This window comes from Neoarius graeffei, chromosome 1, assembly GCF_027579695.1.
Source record: "Neoarius graeffei isolate fNeoGra1 chromosome 1, fNeoGra1.pri, whole genome shotgun sequence".
In the NCBI taxonomy this organism is placed as follows: domain Eukaryota; kingdom Metazoa; phylum Chordata; class Actinopteri; order Siluriformes; family Ariidae; genus Neoarius; species Neoarius graeffei.
In genome coordinates this window covers 2,938,019-2,957,197 of record NC_083569.1, presented here as the reverse complement: position 1 = coordinate 2,957,197, position 19,179 = coordinate 2,938,019, and the positions used below count along the sequence as shown (strand labels likewise).

At 43.7% G+C, this 19,179-nt stretch overlaps 1 protein-coding gene across 2 annotated transcripts in view; it reads right to left on the bottom strand.

Annotated features, from left to right (window-relative positions):
- dvl3a (dishevelled segment polarity protein 3a) overlaps nt 1–19,179 on the bottom strand; it is a 31,734-nt gene that overhangs the window by 2,568 nt on the left and 9,987 nt on the right. For both annotated transcript variants that reach the window (XM_060928059.1, XM_060928067.1), the window contains exons 3-14: nt 15,996–16,114; nt 12,971–13,086; nt 12,113–12,257; nt 11,906–11,999; nt 11,719–11,788; nt 9,083–9,222; nt 8,902–8,978; nt 8,747–8,811; nt 6,944–7,093; nt 5,016–5,147; nt 4,720–4,887; nt 4,039–4,236 (exon numbers count right to left, since the gene is read on the bottom strand). In XM_060928059.1, coding sequence (XP_060784042.1) covers nt 4,039–4,236; nt 4,720–4,887; nt 5,016–5,147; nt 6,944–7,093; nt 8,747–8,811; nt 8,902–8,978; nt 9,083–9,222; nt 11,719–11,788; nt 11,906–11,999; nt 12,113–12,257; nt 12,971–13,086; nt 15,996–16,114 — 1,474 coding nt within the window. The remainder of the gene's footprint in view (nt 1–4,038; nt 4,237–4,719; nt 4,888–5,015; nt 5,148–6,943; nt 7,094–8,746; nt 8,812–8,901; nt 8,979–9,082; nt 9,223–11,718; nt 11,789–11,905; nt 12,000–12,112; nt 12,258–12,970; nt 13,087–15,995; nt 16,115–19,179) is intronic.

Here is a 19,179-nt window from a genome sequence, read left to right as displayed (position 1 = left end):
CATCCATGACATATTACTAAAGTAGCCTATTTACTGTTGTTGATGTGGGTCACTTGCTGTTAGCCAATTCACTTTCTCGTACCAGGAGAGCTGAAAGGAACGAGTATTATTCCCTACCTTTTTCACCAAGTCAATTTGAGGCGTTGGTCTACCCTGCTCTTTAATTTTAATTTTTTCCTCGAAAGGAAGACTGGCAAATGGCTTCGCCAAAATTAAATCAGCAATGTTTGGCATCCGTGCGCAGCTTTCTTGCTAGCTGACTAGCCCCCTCAAGTTCAGTCACTCAAACGAAATTTCTGGAACTAAGATAGCAAACTTGACAACACTATATTTACAATGAAAATATATACAAACTAAAAAAGCTGGTAGAAACCGTATGTAATGAATGAAATTGAAATGTAAGCTGATCTCTTACAATACACCACAGCACTTGCGAATCCGCATGGGACTGAACTGATGTTGCCAGATACTGCTGACGTTATCCAGCCCAAAATATGTTCAAAACCCGCCAAAATGCACTTAAAACCGCCCAATCTGGCAACACTGTGCTGACTGTCTATAGTTGAAACGAGCTGTCAATCAAAGAAAATATCCGGCCGCTTTCACCAATCACCAGTCTCCTCGCGGAAACTGCCATGTCCCTCCCATGTGAGGCTCAGAGTCCATGGGCGGGCATTTTCGCAGTATTTGTCCAATAACCGTCTTGCATTTTGATATTGAAAAGCGCAGAGCTCCCAAATGCCATTGAAGTCCATTGAGGCTGGGAGTCCGTGAGACTCCGTGGGCGGGCGTTTTCGCAGTATTTGTCCAATAATCGTCTTGCATTTTGAGATTGACAAGCACATAGCTCCCAATCCACTGAGGCTGGGCTGCATCGCGCTGTCACGAGGGGGAAAAACTCACGCACACATTAGGCGAACTGGGGAAAGTTATAACGGAATGATTTCACACTGTAGTTGGGTTGAGCACATATATTTCTATGATTCTGGATCTGAAATAGCAATGTTATAAGGTCGGCTATAACATAAGCCTAGCGCAATTCATCCTACACGATGTTCGTCATTTTTAGAGGAGGCTGAGCCTCCCTCGTTGTCTTAGAGCAATCGCCCGTGGTTTGAACCCTAGAGACGGACTCGACGATGTCGCTGCTAAAGTGAGACACAGCACAGAGCTGCAGCACTACAGAAACGCACAGATTTGGAGAAAATAATTGCTGGATGCAATTTTTTTTTAATTATTTAAACTACAGGAATTATTTATAGATTCCTCAAAACATTTCTTTATCTCCCTGTGCTTGGGTGATTTTCGTATTTTACATACACACCAGTGTTGTAGTCAAGTCACTAAGCCTCGAGTCAGAGTCCAGTCTCAGGTCCCCAGTGTTCAAGTCTGAGAACAATACTCAAACCAAGCGAAGCACAAAACAGGCCATCGTAGACTCGGCAGAATCAAAGACGAGAAACAGGAAATCAAACAAGGAAATAAGGTTCGGTTATGTATCAGCAACGCAACTCAATACTTCGCAAAGTCTGCTTGGAGCGTGCGCTGTCCGGAGCGTGCCCGAGAGTCTATCTGATGCCTGCACCAAGGCGCGTAGGTGTGATACTCTTGCACAAAATTAGTACAAAAGTTAACGTAGATATAAATAAATATCTTAGGCCAAATCATTATGGCATGTTACAAAAAACGAAGAAAAAAATCCGAGTCCTCATCTCCAATTTACGAGTCCGAATGCAGTTAATGCACGAGTTCGAGTCGAGTCACGAGTCCTTAAAATTAAGGCACGAGCCGGACTTGAGTACTACAAGCCTGACACACACACACTTTGTTTAACTTTTTTTCCTCATCACCGTACATCTGATTAACAAAAATATATGTTTTATAGGCACTTCAGGTAACAAACAGCAAACGAATCAAAACGAGTCTCCGTTTCACTCGGATTCAGACGCCACGAACGGACTAAACGTGAAAGCGTCACATATGGAGCTGGGTTTTTTTTGTTAATTAGTTTAAGAGGTCAAACTATGAGGGATAATGAGAACACCAGAAGTCCTTCAAACACAGAATGATTAAGAACACTTTTGTGAAAAGATGGCCAGTCATTTTCTCGCCCTGCATTTGTTTAAACGTGCCAATACTTTTGCAAATCCCAAAAGTTTATTTATTTTTAGCAATCTTATAAGAGCCTTTTTTTTTCATAATAAATGGAAGTAATGTCTGATTTTTCCCTCAATTGTGTGGTAAATTTACAAATATCATTTGTGCCAATAATTTTGGAATTAACTATAGCACGGGCGATTGCTCTAAGACAACGAGGGAGGCTCAGCCTCCTCTAAAAATGACGAACATCGTGTAGGATGAATTGCGCTAGGCTTATGTTATAGCCGACCTTATAACATTGCTATTTCAGATCCAGAATCATAGAAATATGTGTGCTCAACCCAACTACAGTGCGAAATCATTCCGTTATAACTTTCCCCAGTTCGCCTAATGTGCGCGTGAGTTTTTCCCCCTCGTGACAGCGCGATGCAGCCCAGCCTCAGTGGATTGGGAGCTATGCGCTTTCAATCTCAAAATGCAAGACGGTTATTGGACAAATACTGCGAAAACGCCCGCCCACGGACTCCCAGCCTCACAGTGGGAGGGACATGGCAGTTTCCGCGAGGAGACTGGTGATAGCGGCCGGATATTTTCTTTGATTGACAGCTCGTTTCAAATATAGACAGGCAGCGGTGAATTTCAGTTCAGTCCCATGCAGATTCGCAAGTGCTGTGGTGTATTGTAAGAGATCAGCTTACATTTCGATTTCATTCATTACATACGGTTTCTACCAGCTTTTTTAGTTTGTATATATTTTCATTGTAAATAAAGTGTAAATATAGTGTTGTCAAGTTTGCTATCTTAGTTCCTTGAAATTTCGTTTATTTGAGTGACTGAACTTGAACTTGAGGGGGCTAGTCAGCTAGCAAGAAAGCTGCGCACGGATGCCAAGCATTGCTGATTTAATTTTGGCGAAGCCATTTGCCAGTCTTCCTTTCGAGGAAAAAATTAAAATTAAAGAGCAGGGAAGACCAACGCCTCAAATTGACTTGGTGAAAAAGGTAGGGAATAATACTCGTTCCTTTCAGCTCTCCTGGTACGAGAAAGTGAATTGGCTAACAGCAAGTGACCCACATCAACAACAGTAAATAGGCTACTTTAGTAATATGTCATGGATGGACCAAAAATATAGAATCTATTTAAAATGTTTATGCTGAGTATATTATATTGGAATATATGTTTTTCTGGATATGAATTAAACACAGCTACAATTTGGAAAACATTTTTAAACAAAAACACAGCCGAGAACATTTCACACTACAGACCTGGATTAAAAGTGAAGGGTTATCAAAATTGTCAATAAAACATTTCTCAGTCAAAATAAGTAAAATATAGGGAAAGTGTCATTGAATGAAATGTGTGGCACCCAGCTCTATGTTTGGCTCCCCAAGGTCAGTGCTTGTGCCTATTCCAGAACACTCTGCTGTTACTGCTGAGGTTCCTGACAAAGAGCTGCTTTCAATAATGATCAATTTTTAAACAACATGCCACAATTTTAAAATATAAAATGTTAAAATATACCCCCCCCCAACACCACCATCATGTATATTGGACAGTAGGCTAATGGGCCAAAAGAACCTGTTATTTCACAGTTTGTGACGCTGCCAACAATCAGCCAGATCAGAGGCAAGAGTATGGGCAAAATTGATGGGTTTTTTTCTTTTAAAATCTGGAAATATCGTAACCGACCAGCCTCCCCTGTTTGAAAGACTACCAGCCGCCGCTGAACTATAGCTTATATACACTTAACTAATTATTGACAGGAATAGTTTATATTCCATGGTTAAGAGAGTGATATATAGTGTGTGTGTGTGTGTGTGTATACATGAGCAATTTTTCCCCATTTACTGTTAAAATGAAATAACGGTCAACGAAAAGAAATTTGACGAGGGGATTTTCGGCCGAGTAAAGTGTGACAGGAAGTGGTGATGGCGTTACCCTCACTGTGATGACTCCCGCCACCCGGCTCGGCGTGATGGTGATGATGATGATGCGGTGCGTCCTGCAGCGAGGGCGGGTACTGATACGGGAAACTGGGCCACGGAGCCTCAGCCGGGTGGAGCAGAGGAGCGAGTGTGTCCTGATCAGACGCTCCGCTCGAGCCGTCCTGCTCCTGCAGGGACAAGTGCGCCATATCTGCACCCACACAGACCACAGGCAAGAACGTCTTTACAATCACAGGGTCGTGTACATGAGCCTCAGTCAGAGTCGGTTCCACACCACATCACCGGGGTCACATACTTCTGCCACTCGCTGATCTTTAACACTGAATCGTCTTCCTCAATAAATAAGTGACCAGGTATAATATTTCAGATCAGATTTATGCAGAAATAGACAATTCTGAAGGGTGCGCAAACTTTCAAGCACCACTGTAATTTAGGCTGTGTCATTTAGCGGGAGAAAGGCAAAATTAATGCAATTAACGCTGCACTAACGAGACAGAAATAACAGTATAGAAAAAGTGCCATTATCACGATCATCTTTTGAAACACAACAGTTAAATGAATTTAAAAACACACTAATTTCAGTATCTGCAGTTAATCAAACACCAATCTGAGTGTGTGGTGGTGTGTGTGTTTGTTTGTTTTTAAACAGACGGAGCGTGCTCAAGAGACTCACTGCCGGATAAATCCCCGAACACGTAGTAGCACTGCTCGGAGAAGGTGATCTTGTTGACGGTATGTCGGATGAAGCCAGCCTTCAGCAGGTTACTGGCGTATTTCCGAGCTTCCCTTCTGTCTGCAAAACCCTCAACGTGGTGGAACAGCCAGTCGACCACATCTGAACCTGAAAAAAAAACACACACACACACACACACTTCAGAACAGAGCTCCAAAATAATATTGGACTTCAGGTATTTAAAAATAATTTAAAAAAAAAAAATTTAAAAACACCCCCACACACACACTATGCACCTATGAAGGCGTTGGCTATAGTGATCTTCAGCCACATCCTGTCTCGAACCTCCAACCCCGAGTCAGGGCAGGCCATCGCCTTGGCAACAGTTGCCATGTCACTATGTACCGACAGGTGGTAGTCATCAAACCCTGAGGAGAGGAAAAAAAAAAAAAAAAAACACCAAAGACTGAATTGTGAACACCTTCCAACGAAAGCAAGAAAAATCCATCCAAAGCAACACTCATAATATTTATTCACCAGGAACATGGATGAAAATACAGAGCTGTGCGGATCCCAAGACGCTCTACACTTCTGAACCACTCTCGACTCTGGCGCGGCTCTAACTAAAGCCCAACGACACTTTACTCTTTAGTTTCCGCCTAGTCACTGTACGACTAAACAAAAGGAAGAAAAAGAAAAAAAGGTATTAAAAAGGGATTGAGAGGACAACTTCAGAGACGTAACCAGAGCAACAGTGGTGCAACGGAAACAGCAAAAGGAAATGGTCATGGCGTAAGCGAAATAACAGTTCATGTGTCTAAAATAGTGTTCCTGCGCCCCCTAGTGGTGACCTCTGGTTTGGTTTCTCCCCATTACCGCGCCCGCGATGGATATGGAATCAATTTTGTGCCAAAATGTTCATACAATACTTTTGAAATATCAAACAAAAACGACAAATAAAAAAAAAAGAGTCAATTTTTTTAGACTGGCAAACAAATTATTCGTGTAATCGTGCAAAATATCAGTCTATTACTCTTCAGAAACCTTTTATTTTTGTTCCGCGGCTTTCTCGGTTTTGTTTGACGTGATTTATTTTGGTTGCGATTCCAGCTTTCTCGTTTGCGCTCCCTGACTTTTTGCTTGCAGTTTTGGCACAAACTTCACGTGTGGGCGGGCTGTCCAGGAATGCATTCCCATTGGGTAACTTGTGTTTGACTGACCGCTACGCTCAGCCATTCCCTACTCGGATTCTGGCGGACTGTTTGACGAGTGACCGATCCATTGACGGTAAACAAGGATCGAGTGGACTTCAGTGGCGACCATGATATTACACTCGTCATTTGTCAAACAGTCCGCCAGAATCCGAGTACGGAATGGCTGAGCGTAGCTGTCAGTCAAACACAAGTTACCCAATGGGAATGCATTCCTGGACAGCCCGCCCACACGTGAAGTTTGTGCCAAAACTGCAAGCAAAAAGTCAGGGAGCGCAAACGAGAAAGCTGGAATCGCAACCAAAATAAATTACGTCAAACAAAACTGAGAAAGCCGCGGAACAAAAATAAAAGGTTTCTGAAGAGTAATAGACTGATATTTTGCACGATTACACGAATAATTTGTTTGCCAGTCTAAAAAAAATTGATTCCATAGACAGACTGTAACCAGTGCAGTTTGTGTGTCTGTCTAGTGTCTAGACAGTTGCACTGATTGACTTCAAATTTTCAGGGTAGGTGGGCAATGGTCTGAAGAACATCGGATTTGGGGGTAATCGGGTCAAGGTCACCTGAAAAGGTCAACCTTCCGGTCAAAACATTTTCCATTATAACTCAAAAGCAGTTGCCAATAGACAGATGTTTACTATTATGAGCATATAGGAAGTGCCATATGGGCTTTCATTTGGCACCATGATCTTTGACCTTGAGTGACTTTGAAAGATCAAACTCAAGGTCATGAGTTTTCAAAAGGCTATAACTTTAAAATGGTTCATGATAGCAAGATGTTTACCATTATCAACATATAAAGAGTCCCAGATGGGCTTTCAGTTGCCGCCATGACCTTTGACTTTGGAATGTCAAACTGAAGGTCATACGACTATAACCTGACAGCTGATGATTGAGGAATATTACCATTATCAACATAGAGGTATAAAATAAGTGCCGCCAGGTGAGGTTTGTTTTGCCTGGAAACACTTATTATTCAGTAATCCGAGTTGGTCGTGGTCTCTTACGCTCGGTCTCGGGGATGGAGCTGGAGATGGAGGAGCTGGTGGAGGTCACCGTGCTCATGGAGGGACTCATGCCGTAGGGAGGGTAGATCCCCGTCATGGCTGCTGTGTGAGACACCCAGGCTGCAGGGTCGATCGGACGAATCGGCTCACCTGGGAGGAGGGGGGGGGAGGGATGAAGATCGAGGTGAACTATGGACCCTTTTCATGTGACGTCACGACAAATGCGGCCGCCATTTTGGACGTGTACTACCAGTAGTTTACCACAGCCAACATTGAGGAACGGCAGCAAAGAAAGTTTTTACTTTCAGCAAGACTTCCATCATGCCACTATATTGTTGTGCACCTGGATGTAGTAACCATCAACAAACAAGGCAAGGGTTATCATTTTATCGGATCCCGACGGAGAAGATGGATAGCGGCCATTAACAGATCGGCAGCCCTCGGCATACCAACGCTTGTGTAGTGACCACTTTGTTGGAGGTAAGACGAATAAAATAAGCCAGAAAAGGCATTACATTGCTGTTAACATTCTGTGGCGGCGAGTGTGTAACCAAATAGGCTAAAATAACCCATTGTAACCTCTTTATTCTTCTGTAGTAGCTATTGTTGACTAGCTAATGTCAACAACATCATAGCTAGTATGTTACTGTAGCAATGTTTACGTTCAGTCATTTGGATGACTGTTAAAACCTTTCAGTCTCAAGTTTTTCCTTTACTGGATTTACTAGTTTACTGTAATTATGATCCGGCAGCTATTTACACCGGATCCAGTGTAAATAGCTGCCGGAGCCAACGTCCGAGAATTAAGCAGCGCGCTCTGGCTTGCTCGCCCTCAAATTAAGCAGTGCGCTCCGGCTTGCTCCCGGAGTGCTCCGGCCGAGGTTCCGGAGCGCGCTCCGGCTTGCTCCCCATCAAATTAAGCAGCGCGCGCCGGCTTGCTCCGGAGCAAGCCGGAGCGCGCTGCTTAATTTGAGGGCGAGCAAGCCAGAGCGCGCTGCTTAATTTGAGGGCGAGCAAGCCAGAGCGCACTCCGGAACCTCGGCCGGAGCACTCCTGGAGCAAGCCGGAGCGCGCTCCGGAACCTCGGACGTTGGCGTGTATGTGTATGGCATGGCGATGGGTTTTTAACGACATAGGTATACAGATCATGTGGGCCGAAGTCAGGTAAAGACGAGGGCTTCGTGTACTTCCGTACGTCAGTGAACAATCCTGGTGGAAGCAGGTAAACGTCGTTCTCTAAGCCTGCTAACCTCAATTTTTGCAAATACCTCTCCCTCTGCTCGCCCTGTAAATGCCCTACGCCGCTGGATAGTGAAGGTGTTTTCTGCATCTCGCTCCTTTTTCTTTTATGTTTTTCGTTTGTCGCCTTCCTCGCATTCAAACCGATTCGAGCCGAAGTCCACTACATGTCCAAAATGGCGGTCGCGTTTACGAAGGTCACGTGACTGAAAAGGGTCTATACGTCATGTCAAACAAACAGTTCATTCCAAACACTGTTTCGGTTTTGCAAATGACTTCCTTTCTATCATTGGTTTAAGAGCTGCGTGAGAGGCAGTCGGCTTCCTGTACGAGTGGAAACTCGTGAAATTTCAACAGCGCCACCTGCAGTACTGGCGCATGCACCGAAACCATGCTAGCGTGGAAATTAACGAAGACGACTTCGTTTTTGCACAAATCTCACAGACGTCTCTGCAGGAAAACACGCTGAGGCCTTAAAATCAGGTACGTGGTTCTGCAAGCGTGTGTATATGTGGGTGTATTGTGGAGGAATGTCCAGATGTGCATGAGAATATAAACACTCACTCCTGGGAGTGAAACAGTTGTTAGGGTTTGGATCCCAGCACTTGGCCACCGTCAGAGAGACAGGTCTGCAAACACACACACACAAAAACACAGACACGTTTCACATCTCCGCAACAAAATCCTGCCATGTGGGGGGACACACACACCAGACTCACCCGGGTTTATGCACGATGTCCCTCAGCACACGCACCGCATCGTCGTTGCACATGTTCTCAAAGTTTATATCGTTCACCTACAATTAAAAAAAAAGGCCGGACAAGCCATGACGTGACATTTAAAACTCAAAGCCCCACCCACCACTCCACCACACAGGCAAGCCTAAGCTCCGCCCCTCACCTGCAGCAGCATGTCACCCGGCTCGATCCGTCCGTCAGCTGCCACGGCTCCGCCCTTCATGATGGAGCCGATGTAGATGCCGCCGTCGCCTCGCTCGTTACTCTGACCCACAATGCTGATGCCCAGGAAGTTGTACTTCTCTAAAAGAATCATATCGTCATGTCAGCGCCCCCTACTGGTGCAGTCCAATATAGCACAGTGATGCCCCTTTTCCACCAAATTAGTTCCAGGGCTGGTTTGGGGCCAGTGCTGGTTCACAACTCGTTCAACTTGCGAGCCAGCTGAGAATCAGTTTGCTTTTCCATAGCTTGCGGTGCCACGTCATTATGTCGCTGTATACGTCAGTTACGTCGCTACGTTTGCTTAAACCTTGGCACGAATATCGAAGCAAAAACAACACGGAAGAAGCAGCAGCAACAATAATAATAATGGATGACTTCGCGTTTGTACAGCTGCTGCTTCTCACCGCTTAAAAATGGCGATCTTTCGCGGTCTTGTTATTGTTGTTGGTCTTAACAACTCCGCCCCCCCCCGCTGACGTAAGCGGTTCTTTCCTCGGGCCCAGCAGAGAGTTGGTGCTAGCCTGGAACCGGTTTTTCTGGCCCCAGAGCCAGTTCTTTGTCAGTGGAAACAGAAAACCCGGTTCCAAACTAAGCACTGGCCCCGAACCAGCCCTGGAACTGATTCGGTGGAAAAGGGGCATGTGTGACCTGTGGGAGGTGAATGAATGACACAGGTGTCTCAACTCTACTGCCTTTTAAGGAAAGGGGTGGGGCAGACCGGCTCGGCTGTGTTTAAGGGCGGAGCTGATTTGCAGGTTGAAAAGACGACCGTGAGCAACAAAGTCCTGTTCTTTGCCGGAGATGTGAATAAATTTCAAATAAAACGAAAAATTCTGTTAAAAGGTAGCGCCTCTATACGTTACAGACCGCACCTTTAATTATGCGAGTCAACTCAAAAGGTGCGATTTCATAACGGTTAAAATGTTTCCACAGCTGTGACACGCGTACATTCAAAGAGAAAGTTTTAAAATATATACTGTATATATATATGAAAATTGATACGGCTAATGTCTAGTTTCAGACTACTTGTTATGTTTATTTCTGGCCCAGAAATTAGTGCCACCCCCAAGAAATGTCAGACTTGCTCAGCACTGCCCCTTTTCCTTGAAAGGGGAAATCACACGGTGTATGGACCACTTGCATGTGACGTCACAGCCGATCCAGATTGTAAACAGACGCCATCTTGTCGGTCAAACGCCATATTTCCGCCTTCTACTTCTGGTTCTACCTTTTCTTCTGGGAAACCCTACTATATACAATTCTACTACAACGTCAACTCCACTGAAAATCAATAAAACGCAAGATGAGTGGAATCCTGTGTCCGAGTCCTTCCCTTTCAAGTGTGGGAAACCCATGATGCTCACATACACTTGACAGTAGGCTGCCACGGGACCCTGACAGGCGTGCAAAATGGATTGCTGCTATCAGGTATACCATATATACAGTAATAGTGATAGACTACTGGTACTTGATCTAACTGATAATATAAAATATTCAACCATAATAGTGGATATGGCGGCGCATGATGGGGATGCTGCGGCTACAAGCTCTCCCTACCTGTGCACGTTTTTTATGTTTTTTGTGTGTATTTTTGCGTGTTGTTCGTCTGTACCGGACTTCAATATCCACTACAACCGTATGGACTTACTGGACATTGGTTTCCAGCAGAAAATGACTGTGTGTAGCGATTTCCATCGCATGCACAACATTCCGGACGAGATAGCGAGACCAGCGGGGTCTCCGTGGATTGTTATCGGGTCTGGCAGGCGAAGGAGGCGGCGTCGGGAGAGGAAGCAAAAGCGAGGCTGCAGGCAGAGCCGGCCTGTTGACTAAGCTCAGAAAACAGCCACTCAAACCTCCACTGCCAAGCCTCTACCTCTCCAACGCCAGATCCATGGCAAACAAGACGGACGATTTGGAATTACAGCTGGAATTACCTTATTCTATTCTATAATCGGCTGGTCAGTGCTATACTAGATACTACTGATATATCTAGTATCAGTACTAGTAATACTTAAGTGACTTACCCGTCCAATGAGGATTGTTATTTTCTTGTTTACAAGATGCCACATCTGAGTCGCTGACAAATCCTGAATTTCTGTAAAGATAACTGTCCAGAGATTTATAAGCACGCAGTGCTTCACCACTGAACAGCGAGGGAAAGTTAATGAGGTAATTATACACGTCTGGCAGTTCAATATCCACTGACACGGTCGTGAAAACTACGTCCGGTAATCGATAAGGGTCACTAATCTGTAGGTCGTTTATTTTAGACATGTATCTAGTTATCTGTTCATTAGAAAAATGAGCCGTGTAGTCCGTCGGTTGAAATTGATCCATTCTGTACACGAGTGCAGCAGTATTCAGCGGTGTTGTTGACCGACAAGATGGCGGCTGTTTACATTCTGGTCACGTGACTGCAAGAGGTCTATACACAGGTATGTAGGGCTTGTTTCGTTGAAGTGGGTGGGGTTTGTATGGGAAGTGAGAGGGGTATAGCCTCTTTTTAAAAAAAAAAGTTACCATCCTGTGATGAGAAAAGTTTCAGGACTCCGGTTAAAAGGCGAGACTCACCCATGTTTAAAGTGACTGTGATGATATTCAGAGACATGGTGGAGTCGGTGATGCTGCTGAAGGACGACGACTGAACAGAGACGGGGAGAAATAAGGAGGAACACAGTTTTGCGTTCTTTTTTTTTCGTTATAGATATATATATATTCACACACACACACACACAAATAATTTCCTCCTTGGTCTCACCCTCTCCATGTGATGGGCTTTGGGTTTCCGTCTCCGGCGCCGGTGTCGCCTCATCATACGTGAAGAGCTGCTCTGCTCAGTCGCGCTACTGAAACTGAGACAAATTCAACATCATTTCCTACAGAGATTAAAACCAGCCTCAACACAGGAGCCAAAAGCAAGTGCAGCAGGAAATAAAACATTCAAACAGGAAGTGAAGTTTCTCACCGGCTGGTGGATCCGTCGTCGTCCGAGTCGAAGCAGCTGCTGGACTCCAGCTCACTGCTCATGAGGGAAGAGCGACTGTCCGAGACGTCGTAGCCTCCGAGCTCCATCCCTCTGCCCACTCGGGAGTAGCCGTTCATCCTCACACCTGCAGGGGGCAGCAGTGTGCAAAAACATTCAACAATCAGTTTATTACTGATTTCACCAGCCATGTCTATTATTTCTAAATCTCTATTTAAAAAATAAAATAAAAAAGCCCAGCTGCATTAAACCCTAAAACTTGTGCATTATTTCACATGCGCACAAGTCGGCCAATCAGAAAAGCAGTCATTTACATAAATCAGTCTTAAAGGCACAGCAACGAATATCCTGAAAGAAGAGAAAAGAAAAAAACCATTAACTTATTAAATTTTTTCCACACCGTTTCATCAAACACCAATTTTGCTCGCCATAAAGTTTAGACACAAGGGAGTTTTACGTTCAGCTTCAAACGTCTCAGAGAGACAGATTTTCTTTCCAAATTCCTCACACATCAGGAGACGCCGAGCGCTCGCATTCCTCAGCCTGAATCCCACAATGCACCAGTTATGTTATCTTAACCAGGAATAACTCAATAAATAGGTGGAATGTGAATCTCCTGCTCAAGTTAGCGTGATCATCATCATCAACACACCCACGACAAAAGGCATAAATAATTCTCAAAATGGCTGCATTCACAGACAGGCTTTTACAGTTTTTAACTTGCTGAAGCTCCACTGTGATGGAAAAAACACTTGCGGTCGAGATTTTCTAAACCCAGTCCGCGTTAAATTCTTAAACCAGACTGAATTTGGAGCCATAACATTCCAGAACATTGTGTACCTGAATGATCGTGGGAGTGTTTCCTGCGTGGTCTGTCTCTCTCCCTCCTGTGTGACGCAACCGAATCCGTCTCCGTCTCATCGTCCGCACCGTGTCGGCTGCCTGCAGCTTTAGGACTGAGAAGGGAAAAGGTTATTTCCACTCATGCGCCGTTTGTAATGCTGATTTCTAAAGCTTTAAAGGGAACTGAAGTCATTTTTAAACTTGCTTTATTTCTTAATTAACGTGTTATTCAATTTCATTCAGTTTTCGTAACCTTATATTGTGATTCGTATTGGCAACTAATTGCAATTAAATATATTATACTTATCGGCCTATTCGGTTTTTAGCCGTGTTGAATGTAGTTCGTTTGGTCCACGGCAGGCGTCGCTTATCCGCGCGATCTTCACGAGACTCGTGTGAGACTTCGAAACGTGACGTGTCAGCAAGGTGTCAGTGCCGCCATTTTGAAAACTGACGAAATATCGCACAAAAACGAGTTTAAATGATGATTACTGCTTACTTTTTTCAAACTTTCCTGATTGCTATCAAAACTTCCGGCTTGATTACATCAGCATTCGAAAGAGGGCACGCACGTCTTTTGACAACCCCGGTGTCCGAAATCGCTCCTTACTCACTATATAGTGAGGACGCCATTTTGTAGTGCTGTCCGAAACCTTACTGAGGATTATTTACACCCTATATAGTGCACTCAAAGTATCCCACAATGCATCACGAAAAGTTGTGTACAACGATGGTCACTAACCAAAGCAATATATCCCATCATGCATTGCAGTCGTGCTGAAAGAAATCAGATTAAAAGTCTCAGATGTGATTGAATAAAAGGCAGCGGCGAAGAAGAAAGAAAGGATTCAGCCTTGATTTAAAAGAACTGAAAGCTGCAGGTACTTTTTTTTTTTTTTACATTTTACCAATGAGCTCACTGCAGAGTCCTCTATACAGTAATTCCCTATGTAGGGAGTAGGGAACGAGTGAGCGATTTCGGACACAGGGAACGTTGGCAGATGTTGGTCACTTCTTTGATTTCCGCTGTACGTTTTACTTCCGTCCTACGATGTCTCACACAGGTCTCAACGAATCTCGATTACGGCCATTGCTTTGACGTATGGACTGATATACAACCCCGATTCCAAAAAAGTTGGGACAAAGTACAAATTGTAAATAAAAATGGAATGCAATAATTTACAAATCTCAAAAACTGATATTGTATTCACAATAGAACATAGACAACATATCAAATGTCGAAAGTGAGACATTTTGAAATTTCACGCCAAATATTGGCTCATTTGAAATTTCATGACAGCAACACATCTCAAAAAAGTTGGGACAGGGGCAATAAGAGGCTGCAAAAGTTAAAGGGACAAAAAAGGAACAGCTGGAGGACCAAATTGCAACTCATTAGGTCAATTGGCAATAGGTCATTAACATGACTGGGTATAAAAAGAGCATCTTGGAGTGGCAGCGGCTCTCAGAAGTAAAGATGGGAAGAGGATCACCAATCCCCCTAATTCTGCGCCGACAAATAGTGGAGCAATATCAGAAAGGAGTTCGACAGTGTAAAATTGCAAAGAGTTTGAACATATCATCTACAGTGCATAATATCAAAAGATTCAGAGAATCTGGAAGAATCTCTGTGCGTAAGGGTCAAGGCCGGAAAACCATACCGGATGCCCGTGATCTTCGGGCCCTTAGACGGCACTGCATCACATACAGGCATGCTTCTGTATTGGAAATCACAAAATGGGCTCAGGAATATTTCCAGAGAACATTATCTGTGAACACAATTCACCGTGCCATCCGCCGTCGCCAGCTAAAACTCTATAGTTCAAAGAAGAAGCCGTATCTAAACATGATCCAGAAGCGCAGACGTCTTCTCTGGGCCAAGGCTCTTTTAAAATGGACTGTGGCAAAGTGGAAAACTGTTCTGTGGTCAGACGAATCAAAATTTGAAGTTCTTTATGGAAATCAGGGACGCCGTGTCATTCGGACTAAAGAGGAGAAGGACGACCCGAGTTGTTATCGGCGCTCAGTTCAGAAGCCTGCATCTCTGATGGTATGGGGTTGCATTAGTGCGTGTGGCATGGGCAGCTTACACATCTGGAAAGACACCATCAATGCTGAAAGGTATATCCAGGTTCTAGAGCAACATATGCTCCCATCCAGACGACGTCTCTTTCAGGGAAGACCTTGCATTTTCCAACATGACAATGCCAAACCACACACTGCATCAATTACAGCATCATGGCTGCGTAGAAGAAGGGTCCGGGTACTGAACTGGCCAGCCTGCAGTCCAGATCTTTCACCCATAGAAAACATAAAATGGAAGATACGACAAAAAAGACCTAAGACAGTTGAGCAACTAGAATCCTACATTAGACAAGAATGGGTTAACATTCCTATCCCTAAACTTGAGCAACTTGTCTCCTCAGTCCCCAGACGTTTACAGACTGTTGTAAAGAGAAAAGGGGATGTCTCACAGTGGGAAACATGGCCTTGTCCCAACTTTTTTAAGATGTGTTGTTGTCATGAAATTTAAAATCACCTAATTTTTTCTCTTTAAATGATACATTTTCTCAGTTTAAACATTTGATGTGTCATCTATGTTCTATTCTGAATAAAATATGGAATTTTGAAACTTCTACATCATTGCATTCCGTTTTTATTTACAATTTGTACTTTGTCCCAACTTTTTTGGAATCGGGGTTGTATTACAGAGCAGATTTCACACACTCAGAACTTGCTACAGCAGCGACAAAATAGCGGTCAAACATGCATTCCGATATTTAATAAAATGAGAAATACAATCTTGATAATAAAACATTTGCCTTCAGTTCTCCTTTAAGGAACAGTTCAGCAAGCACAACAGGTGTGCCAAATACATTCACACGTCCTGCAAGAAAGCACTTGGGGTTATTTCGAGTGAACACGGATGAGACTTTGTTTTGGACAAAAGGTTAAATATTGTGGTTATTTGCTGAACTGCTCCTTTAAGTCGTGTTTGTGTGACAAACATGGTGATACGGACTGAAATGACGGCGGTCTGGAGTCTCCGATGCCCTGGGATCTCTCCCCCGACGGCGGACGCTCCGACTGACTCTCCGCCACCGAGCATCCATCCGAGTGCGAGCCGTCAGCCGACACCAGCTTCACACAGAAAAAAAAAAAAAAAACTTTTGCTGTCATTTTCTGCATTCATTTGAACACATTACAGGGTGAAGGTTCAGACATGAGACTAACCTACAATCTGATCCTAACCTCCCGGTAGACGCAACCAGGTTTTGAGATCAAATCCACGATGATGTACCTATTTTAGTGACTGTCGGGTGTTTTCCACAATGCTGATATCATTCATAAGCAATAACGTTCAAATGTAGTTTCATCTGACGACGAAGACGCCATCATTCTAATTAGGGTTTTTTTGGTGATGCTCTGGATCTGCTTTGTGTGGAACTGGATCTCAGGAGGAGCTTCTTGTGCCTGCGCAATTCTAAAACTTAGATTTTTGAGGTTTTTATGAATCAAATTCCAAGCAATTTATGCAACTTTTAAAACCATTCCAGATGTACATAAAACATTTTACGATGACCGGATGTGCTTAAGGCCATTTCAAACTGCTTACCTAATCTGTGCAGGTCAATATCCGTGAATGAAAGTGGAATTTTGCACACGTGCGACGTCGTACTTATACCTCAGGGAAACGAGGCACGGTCTAAAGCAGCAACAGACTCTTAAAGACGCTTATTTTGCACTGAGTGAAACTATTCCATTTTTTTTTTCTTATTTAAAGATTGTGTTAGTAATTTTCTTCACAGTTTTACACAAGTAGCATATATACACAGTGCCTTGCAAAAGTATTCACCCCTCCTTGGTGTTTGTCCTGTTTTGTCGCATTACAAGCTGGAATTAAAATGGATTTTTGGAGGGTTAGCACCATTTGATTTACACAACATGCCGACCACTTTAAAGGTGCACATTGTTGTTTTATTGTGACACAAACAATAAGATGAAAAAATAGAAATCTGGAGTGTGCATAAGTATTCATCCCCTTTCGTATGAAACCCCGAAATAAGAGCTGCTCCAACCAATTCACTTCATAAGTCACATAATTAGTTGATTAAGATCCACCTGTGTGCAATCAAAGTGTCACATGATGTCTGTATAAATCAACCTGTTCTGGAAGGACCCTGACTCTGCTACACTACTAAACAAGCAACATGAAAACCAAGGAGCCTCCAAACAGGTCAGAGACAAAGTTGTGGAGAAGTATAGATCAGGGTTGGGTTATAAAAAATATCCCAAGCTTTGAATATCCCACGGAGCTCCATTAAATCCATTATAGCAAAATGGAAAGAATATGGCACCACTACAAACCTGACGAGAGAAGGCCCCGCCCACCAAAACTCACAGACCGGGCAAGGAGGGCATTAATCAGAGATGCAACAAAGACACCAAAGAGAACACTGAAGGAGCTGCAAAGATCCACAGCAGAGATGGGAGTATCTGTCCATAGGGCCACTTTAAGCCGTACACTCCACAGAGTGGGCGGGGCTTTATGGAAGAGTGGACAGAAAAAAAGCCATTGCTTAAAGAAAAACACATTTGGAGTTTGCCCAACAGCATGTGGCAGACTCCCCAAACACATGGAAGAAGATTCTCTGGTTAGATGAGAGTAAAGTTGATCTCTTTGGCCATCATGGGAAATACCACGTGTGGCGTAAACCCATCACCCTGAGAACACCATTCCTACAGTGAAGCATGGTGGTGGCAGCATCATGCTGTGGGGATGTTTTTCATCTGCAGGGACAGGAAAGCTGGTCAAGACTGAAGGAAAGATGGATGGCGCTAAATACAGGGCAATTCTGGAGGAAAACCTGCTTGAGTCGGCCAGAGGTTTGAGACTGGGACGAAGGTTCACGTTCCAGCAGGACAATGACCCTAAACACACTGCTAAAGCTACACTGGAGTGGTTTAAAGGGAAACATTTAAATGTCTTGGAATGGCCTAGTCAAAGCCCAGACCTCAATCCAATTGAGAATCTGTGGCGTAACTTGAAGATTGCTGTAGACCAACGCAACCCATCTAACTTGGAGTTGGAGCAGTTTTGCCTTGAGGAATGGACAAAAATCCCACTGGCTAGATGGGCTAAGCTAGAGACATACCCCAAGAGACTTGCAGCTGGAATTGTAGCAAAAGGTATCGCTACAAACTATTGACTTTGGGGGGTGAATACTTATGTATACTCCAGATTTCTGTTTTTTTCCATCTTATTGTTTGTCACACAATAAAAACAATTTTGTTGGCATGTTGTGTAAATCAAATGGTGCTAACCCTTCAAAAATCCATTTTAATTCCAGCTTGTAATGCGACCCAACAGGACAAACACCAAGGGGGATGAATACTTTTGCAAGACTATATGTATATCAAGAGAGATTTCTAATCTAGAAATGTACACGCCGTTATTCATTAAAGGTTTTTTTTCCCTTCCCGTTTTGTCGTTTTTATAAAATCGGAACTGGTGATATTTCTGTAAACCCTGCCATAAAACACTGCGAGATTTTCATAATATAAAACCATAATACTGTTAAACCTTTACGGCTAATCCGAAGTGTTAGCGAGACGATTTAAATATGGCTAGAGAACGTGGAAGCTGTAGTGACGAGATAAACATGTTTTATATTCCTGACGTGTGACGATATGCTTCATGTCTGGAGGGAATTCCAACTGGGAACATCGTCAGCGTGGAGCTCCATTAATCCTCCGCTTCATCACGCACAGACGATTTATAGCACGAGAGAGAAAGGGTTTGTGTGCAATTTTAAATCAAACTTACAGCATCAAAATGTTAACCATCAAAACTCCGACATGAGATCTCTTTCCTGCAATGCTAATTAAATAAAATGTTTAATTATCATTTTAAAGAAATCCTGCTCAGAGAAATAAAATATATTCATTGCACCCTAAGAGGGGCACAAACTTTTGCACCCAGTGAAATTTACTCCAAAAAATTCCCAGGACTGTATATACATTCACTGGCCACGCCCATTCCCATTCCCCAACAAGCATGAGCTGGTGCGCATACCATGAGCTGAGTGTAAAAGTTTGTGCCCTCATGGTCTCAAAGCGCGTTTTTACACGCGGTCCAAATTCTCAACATCAGCACTCCGGACCGTTTGTGGGCGGGGCTCATCATTTTAAAGGATTTCGGTGTC